At 46.6% G+C, this 8847-nt stretch overlaps 1 protein-coding gene across 1 annotated transcript in view; it reads left to right on the plus strand.

Moving 5' to 3' along the window:
• PKD1L1 (polycystin 1 like 1, transient receptor potential channel interacting) overlaps window positions 1–8847 on the plus strand; it is a 1739639-nt gene that overhangs the window by 1304311 nt on the left and 426481 nt on the right. Inside the window, exon 52 of the mRNA XM_086964902.1 lies at window positions 7501–7674. Coding sequence (XP_086821028.1) covers window positions 7501–7674 — 174 coding nt within the window. The remainder of the gene's footprint in view (window positions 1–7500; window positions 7675–8847) is intronic.

Here is an 8847-nt window from a genome sequence, read left to right on the forward strand (position 1 = left end):
CAAACACTCACACCCAGTCAAAAGATCTGGGTTTAATCCATCACCGTTCTTTAGCCCACTCTGCCACCCCAGTTCAGACATGGCTATATGCAAATCAGTCTGACCCTGTGCCTCATGGGAACAGTCCAGCCCGAACTGCCAAGCCATGTCTTCCCTGGACCGGAAACAAGCTTCCGAGGACCCGTTTCTGGCATTCCAGCCGTCTTCAGCCCGGCTTGCTTGAATCCAGTGGCAAAGTGAGCAAGGGACTCACGTCTGAGCATGCCCTGCCACACTTATGGCGGCCAAAAGCGGTACAAAAGGGGGCAGTGATGGACGGAGCATCTGAATCAATCAAACACTCACACCCGGTCAAAAGATCTGGGTTTAATCCATCACCGTTCTTTAGCCCACTCTGCCACCCCAGTTCAGACATGGCTATATGCAAATCAGTCTGACCCTGTGCCTCTTGGGAACAGTCTAGCCCGAACTGCCAAGCCATGTCTTCCCTGGACCGGAAACAAGCTTCCGAAGACCGGTTTCTGGCATTCCAGTCGTCTTCAGCCCGGCTTGCTTGAATCCAGTGGCAAAGTGAGCAAGGGACCCACGTCTGAGCATACCCTGCCACACTTATGGCGGCCAAAAGCAGTACAAAAGGGGGTGGTGATAGACGGATCTTTTGACTGGGTGGGAGTGTTTGATTGATTCGGATGCTCCGTCCATCACCACCCCCTTTTGTACCGGATTTCTAAGTCTGGCGTCATACATAAGCTACCAGTAATGCTCTCCACGTATTGGGTCGGCCTTAGGTGCCTATAAAAGAAGCCAAGAGGTTGAAACAACACATTCAGATCCAACTGAGTTGGTGGAGTTGCCCTAGCTAGGGTATTTCTTGCCCAGCTTGGATTTCTAAAGTTAATAATTATACAATCTCCTTTAAGATTCTTCTGTAAAGAGCCAAGCCATCTCACTCTTTGTGTCAAAAGTATCTGGTCAGCACCTGCCACCGGGTACCGACAGTTCTTATTGAGCCAATGTACCACTCTATTCTTTAATGTGTCATAGGTTTCCTTTTGACCGGTTGCACGGGGGGATATTTACTAGGACTGCCACATAGCGATTCTGCTGAAGCCAGGCCGCGACCCTCTTCAAAGTGCCTGATATTGCCCTTTGTCGATGTTGAACTGGCGAACAGGTTGATTGCGGCTCTCCCCATATTGGTCCATGAGGACCAGAATGGCTTTATACTAGGGTGAAACACTGGCCTGAATCTGCATCATCTGTTTGTACTGTTGGAGTGGGCGAGGAGAGAGACGGAGATGTCCTGGATAGCATCCTTAGACATCGAAAAGGCGTTCAACACTTTGAGCTGGGATTATCTGCTGGCGGTGCCAACAGGATTGGGCATCGCCCAAAACCTCACACAGTGGATACGATTGCTGTACTTCAAACCACAAGCTAGGGTGAAGATGGGTCGCACAGTCTCCTCATCTTTACCGATGGTGCAAGGTACATGCCAAGGTTGCCTCCTGTCACCGATTCTCTTTGCCTTGGCCATGGAGCCTTTGGCATGTAGGCTGTGATAACGGGTCATGGACTGGGGCCCACAGTTGGATTGCCGGTGAAACATAGTGTCACTGTCCGCCGACAGCGCGTTAACCTATCTGCGCGGCCGGACTGAGGTACTGCAGTTGATAATGGACCTCTTCAATGAGCATCCACAGGTCTACGGACTCTGAGTCAATTGGTCTAACTCGGTGGTGTTTCCAATGACACCTATGTTGCCAGCCCAAATACTGGCAGCTCTGAGTACACTGTTGGCATGGGCGTTTGACACTTTTAAATACTTGGGGGTCCAGGTTTACCATTCAGGGATAGACACTATCGACGGCAACCTAGGTCCAGCCATTACCAGGGCCTGCTCGACTCTCCCACTCTAGCTGGGTCTCCCCTTGTCTCCCATGGGAAGGGTGGCTATCTCCAAGATGCTGGTACTCCAGCGCCTTTTGTACTTCTTTTACACACTCCCCCACCGCCTGCCCCGGAAATTATTTAAGGAGCTGGAATCCTTTTTAGTCTCTCTGATTTGGGGGATATCTGCCGCTATCCGATTGCTGCTTAGGCGCCCCAATCTATGAGCGAGATTATGCTGCAGCACAAATACAATGGCCAATGAGATGGCTGGCTAAGAGTAACCTCACTGAGTTGGTCATGGCGGCCCTGTCCTGGGATCCCCCAGTATTACTGGAGTGGATGACAGATACAACTACTTTGACCCAGAAACACCAAGGTAGCACCCTTATGGCAATGGCTAGGCGGAGCTGGTCCAGATACGTGCTGCCCAAAGGCCGGTTCGCACCAAATGCCCCTGACCTACCCTTAGATGTACTCCCGGGCACTTTCGTCTGTCATGGATGCCCGGAAATGGGGCCCTGGAGGGAGAAGGGTTTGGACACATGGGTAGACATGTATGTAGATTCACAACTACAAATATTCGAGGAGTTAGTGGTACCGCAGGGCTCCTTCCTGCTACACGTCTTGCTTACACATCACTCCTTAAGAGCGTGGGACAACAACCACGCAAAACCGCCCAAATCACACCTGCTAACGCGCGGACGGGGTAGACCTGCCGTAACGCCCATTTACACCTCTATTAGACTGGACGGTCCACCCGCACTGACAATACTCCGTGCATACTGGGATGACAAGCTGTACACCACTCTCTCTGATAAGCAATGGATGCAATGTCTCAAGCACCCAAAAACTATATCGACCAAACCCAGATTGAAGTATACCCAATTCAATTACTTATATAATATGTATCTCACACCCCATAGGCTGGCAAGCATGTATCCCACTACTGTCAATATATGCCCCAGGTGTCGGGACCCGAGAGCCACATTTACACAAATGGTATGGACCTGTACCGGTATCCAAGTGTTCTGAACTAATGTAGCCACTACACTCACAGAGGCAGCAGACACCCAGGTGGAGGCAAAGCCTATTCATTTCCTATTGGGCGTCACGAAATGCAGCGCTTCTCGTAAGGGCCTAAATAATTTTTTAGACCTAGCCCTGGGCCTCCCCAAATGTAAAATAGCCATGATATGGAATGCGCCACTGGGTCCCAATATATATTCGTGGATGCTTGATCTCCGCAGGGCGCTGGTGTCTGAACATACAAACCAGCTGGCGACTGCAGCTCGAGCGTCAGCGCCCCCGTGACTGCATCCCACTCAGTGGCAAGACTAGCCAACAGTGATTGAGGCCAAACTGTCTGCAGCACCCCCTCCCTCTTAGCCCTGGTCATCAGCATGGGACCCTAGGCTCTTTCAGGTTTACAGGACTCACATCGATACACATACTTACACGCCCTAGGCTATCGGGCGTACTAGCTCTTAGTCTCCTTCTCCTCTCTCTCCGCCTCTCCCCCGACTTTCCCCTTCCGCTGGCACCCCCCTCACCCTTCTCAGTGTATTTGTCACCAGACAGTCCACTGCACCCAATCAGCTACACGTGTTGCCCACTGATATACTCCACCGACAGGCACACTTTGTCCTATATCTACACATAGAGATCGATTTTTAGTTCTTCTTCAAGTTATTTTACTTTGTTACTTTGTATATGATTTAATGAAGGAATCGTTCTGGGTAATAATGACGGATTTTCCTTTGGTTTTTATGACCTATGCGAATGTTTGTCAATGTACTATGCTACAGTAAGGTACGGAGGCACAACTAACAAAGGGAATTTTCTTGCTTACTGAGTGGGTTTCCTCTGGCATCCCGTCTATGCCATTCAAATTATTGTCATTTTGCAATGTCAATGTTGGATCATATCATCATGCAGATGCTAATGATGGTACTTTGTCAAAATCAATAAAAATCATTTACAAAAAAAAAAAACAGGACTGTCACATAAGGGCAGCATTCAGATGACTGATTTATAGAAATACCAGCTCCTCCCCCATGAGCAACATTATCTCTCATCTGGGTATGCTTTACGGAGGGTTGGTCCGGGTAAATTCTAGCCCTTTGTTCTAACTGGTCTTGGTTTATTGGGGTCGGTTGTCTAAAAGTATCCTAGAAAGTATATATGGGCTCCGATCCCCTAAGATTGTGCCCTACTGTTCTAGAATCGTTAGTAACCCTAGATTGTTCTCTGCTTGTCACATTATTTATTGCCTCATCTGAGGGAACAATTACCTGTGGTAGTAGCTTAAGTGGGCCTTCCTTTATTGCATTCCCCCTATCAATTATTGCCACTGGTGTTCCTTTATAAGCCATTAATTTTATCCAATCACAAGACAATTTGTCAAGTTTTTCACGGATCGATTTTGGATATTATAGAGGCTATTATTTGTGCTGATTGCATATTCAGGGGGTGTCTGAATCAGTTATACTCTTACTAGCTAACCTAAGACCCATCTCCCTCCTCCCTTTTCTAGGGAAGCTTGCAGAGAAGTTTGTAAATCGGCCCGTATCCAAATACGTAGAAAGTGCGGGGGGACTGGACCCTTCTCAATCGGGCTTCAGGCCCAGGCACAGCACTGAGACCGCCTTGCTGTCCGTCGCTGATGATCTCCACATGCTACAGGATAGGGGTTACTCCGTTATCCTGGTGCTTTTAGATCTGTCAGCGGCGTTTGACACTGTGTCACATGACATCATGACCTCCAGACTTATTAACATCGGTCTGGGAGGCAAGGCGCTGGCCTGGCTAAGGAGCTTCTTCATCAAGTGCACTCAGAGAGTCATACTGGGACCATACCAGTCAGAGGAGGTGGAGATCTCTAAGGGGGTGCCTCAGGGCTCCTGCCTGAGCCCAACGCTTTTTAACATCTATGTGGCACCCCTAGCTAACATCATGAGATCCCACGGGTTCATCCCTGTATCGTATGCAGACGATACTCAACTCCTCTTCCCCTTCAAAATCATGACTCCTGAGGTGCGTAACTCCTTCGCCCAGGGGATGAAAGAGGTGGCTCATTGGATGGCAGCAAACTTCCTTCAGTGTAACGTCTCTAAGACCGAGGTGATGCTTTTTGGAGAGGCCAAACGATTGTGGACTCCTGACTGGTGGCCTCAAGATCTAGGCCCAGTCCCTGTGCCCAAAGGGGTGGTGAAAGATCTTGGAGTCAAGCTGGATCAGGAGCTTACCCTTAAACATCACACTAATCAAGTGGTAGGCTCCTGTTTCCATGTTATTGGTCTTCTCCGAAGGGTTTTCCCCCTGTTACCTGATACCACCAGGAAAACTCTAGTTCAGTCGCTTGTATTGAGCAGACTGGACTGTTGTAATGGTTTGCAGTTAGCAGCCAATGAGGGCATCATTAACAAACTCCAAGTCGTGCAGAACACGGCAGCACGCTTGGTTTTGAATGCCCCAGCACGTACACCCTCAAAACCATTGCTGAATCAACTGCATTGGCTTACTGTGAAACAGAGGGTGTTGTTTAAAACATGCTGCATCATCCATAAATGCCTCACTGGTAAAGGTCCTGACTACCTAACTAAAAAAATTTGCTCCTTACATCCCCTCGAGAACTCTGAGATCTGGTGATCTAGAGTTGTTATGTGTCCCCAGGTTCTGGAAGACCAGACAAGGAGGAAGGGCTCTGTCCGTAGCAGGACCAAAGCTCTGGAACGATCTTCCTTACGACATTAGTCTGTAAGGAACATTTTCCTTTTAGGAAAAAATTAAAAACTTTTCTGTTCAACTATTAGTCCCGTTTAGACATTACTGAACCCTAAGATAGAGCCTGCTTTGGTCTCAGATGCTGCTAAAGGCGCGGAGACACTCCTCAGGGAGTCGATTCCCAGCGCGTTATAAGTATGCAAATAAATAAATAAATAAATAAATAAATAAATAAATAGCTAGTTCTAGGGGTCTCTGATTGGGTCCCTTCTTACCTTTAGTACCTCCCACCATTACTTGGGTCTTCTTACACCCTCTCTTCTTTTTTAGGGTCGGGGGTCCGTCGGGTAGATGTGTACGTGGGGGGGCCAGATTGTATATTGAGCTCTTTTTCTAATGTATTTTGGGAGACCACAGGTACCTCAGTGTGTTTTACTCCCTCCAGTTGCACATTCCCTTCTGGTACCACCCTGTACCATCACCGGCTGCCCCTCCCATCACCGCACCTGCTCCCAATGAGAGACCACGTTCTGTCCTGCCTATTTCTTCAATAATTACACTAACTACTCATACCAGATATGAGTCAATAGTTGTGCATGGAATATTGATTACTGGCGTCTTTCGTTAAAACGGTTTTACCTCTTCAAAAAGTATTCTATCCAACTATAGTAAAAGGAAGATATCAAATATAGTGCCAAATACTATACAGTAATATATGGGATACACCGTTACTAAGACCAGGCCAAGCGGGAACCAGCTCTGCTGTCTGTGGAAGGACAAATAACGGTATATAATATGCAATCTTCTTAGGGCAGTCAATGTAAAGTCAAGTAAAAATAGGTGTCCAGGAATAGTATATTGTACACGGTACTTTCCAAGTGGCTATTCCTCAGTCAATATTGCAAGTAGATATCCAGCACAAGCTTTTTCCTCTGTAGAAACAATCTATGGGAGCTGGATACGTTTCTAAATGTTTCAAGGCGGCTCGTCCCCCCTTTCCTATGGTGTCCAAGCAATTATCAGACTGTTATAAACAGGCAAAAGTTGCAAGAGGGGTGGCTCAGCCCAGCCTCTTCCAGGCTCTGACGGGTGCAGACGGGCCCGCTCTTGGCACGGTCTTCGCCCCGGCACGCGTCCAGGTGCGTCCAGTGCAGCGGGAGCCTAGGCGGCCCTTTCAACACTCCTCTGCGCGCTGGAGACTGGCAGGCAGTGGCAGACTCTGAGCCTTGTGGTCCGCCCCCTTCCCCCTGAGAAATAGGCACAGTCATAGTCCTTCCTTAGTGCCCATGTTTTCCATATCTATGTCGAAATAGAGGCTTGGTGGACCAATGCAGGCTAGTCTCATTATGCACAACAATCGAGACATTATATAGTAGGCCCAGAAGCTAACCTTCGCTAGTCAAAAAAACTCAAGGTTTGCCAATATCCTTATGGTATCTCCCCTTGTTGATTTTTGCCCAAGCGCGGCATTTGCTTGTTGCCCTGTTTACGTGCAGTAGTGTTAGGAACCTTGGTGGAAGGCATAAGTTAATTATGTATAGAGGCTGAACTGGACTGTCTGAGGGCAGATAAACGCCTGGGTGTCTTCACTGACTTTAAAGTACTCGATGGGCGCCTTGTCAGGTTAAACTCAACCATTTAACAAATGTTATTTCTGAATGCTTAAGCAATTCGCAAAAACATACCTAATCATAATGTTTGTACATTGTCTTTTAACAACCGAGCCACACTTATAATAGATAGTGACTCGTTACGCCTTCACTTGCCTGTTATGTATACTCAAAACATTATGACTAGTTTCCTAGCCCCATGCAGGATACCGTGTAAAATGAGACTTTAGTGAGCTGTGCTGTTGCCTGTAGTAAAGTTTTATATCTTTTGCAGATCCTTGTAGTTGCAGCAGTTGTGGCTTGGAAAAAACGAGGGTGCAGCAACTTCTTCAGTGAAACCTTGTGTGATGCAACCAAGTATCTGGAGTGTGAGCCGGGCCATCTTCCCAAGCATTTTGTTCTTCACTCTCGCTCACATTTTCAAGACGCTTCCACGGAGTTTGAAAAGGTAAGTTATATTGAAAGAAAGTACTATTTAGTATGCTGCTACTGTTGCTTGGACTACTTGTATATACTGATAACAAGTCTAATATGACTTACATTCTCAATTGGAGGAAAACTTTTGCACAGGGAAGGGCATTATAATTTACCACACAAAAATAACATGCTGGTTCTAACCGTCAGCAGATATACATTCTGGCATTACCACTTACATTGGAGTGTAAATGTTAGAAACGTGTGGTTTTAGGATTGTCATATATTTCCACATACTCCTGCTAATGAACGGGATCCATGATATGGCCCTGTAGGTTACTGCCTACTGAAATTGAAGGGTTTAGACTTGTATGCCAGCTTTAAAAAAAACCTGAATCATTTACATAATTCTTGTATAGGATTTGTACTTCCCCAAAAGGACATTCCAGTATACTTTTAACAATTGGTAAATGAGTGACAGTTTTTACAATGAGACAACAGCTAAAATAGTTCTGAAAAGCAGCATAGTATGCATCCGGTGTAGATGCACAATAAATATTGTCTGTTTTGGTTGGTATATCCGAACATTTGATTTTGTATCTTCCTCGTTCAAGGATCTATGCTCGGGATGTTGCTGAATTATCTGTTGCACGAGTTAGAATCCTATGGTATCCACCATATTCCTGTGCCTCATTTCCAAGCATTCAAAATGTAGCCAAAGGTTAACACCTAATACTCACTATTAAACGAAATGGACATGCACGTTCAAAGGGTTAATGCATGAGTCACTCTTTTTAGTAGGTTATCATGTAATCTGTTTTAATCATAACTGGATTAAATCAGCAGACGGCAGGACCAAAGCAAGTGTGCAGATCGTCAGACCAGGTCCTACTATTGGCAAAGGGAAGACTCACCTTGGCATAAATCTGCTTTTGCTCCCAGGAGGAGGAACTGGAGGGCTGACATTCATTGACATGCGAATGTGGAGTGTACAGCTTGGAGGAGTTTTGGTCACCGGACTGATGAGACCCACCTTGCATCTTACTTTCACTGTAATGCCCAAACGAAGCACATTATAATAAAGCAGATGGACCCTCTACTGAATAATGCTAAATAAATGTGGTACAATAAAGCATTGTTGCAGTGCACTGCATTTTACACTTGATGGTCACACTTCAACTACTGTGGCTTATCGTGATAAAACACA

The sequence above is a fragment of the Lissotriton vulgaris genome, chromosome 4_1, assembly GCF_964263255.1.
Source record: "Lissotriton vulgaris chromosome 4_1, aLisVul1.2, whole genome shotgun sequence".
NCBI lineage: Eukaryota > Metazoa > Chordata > Amphibia > Caudata > Salamandridae > Lissotriton > Lissotriton vulgaris.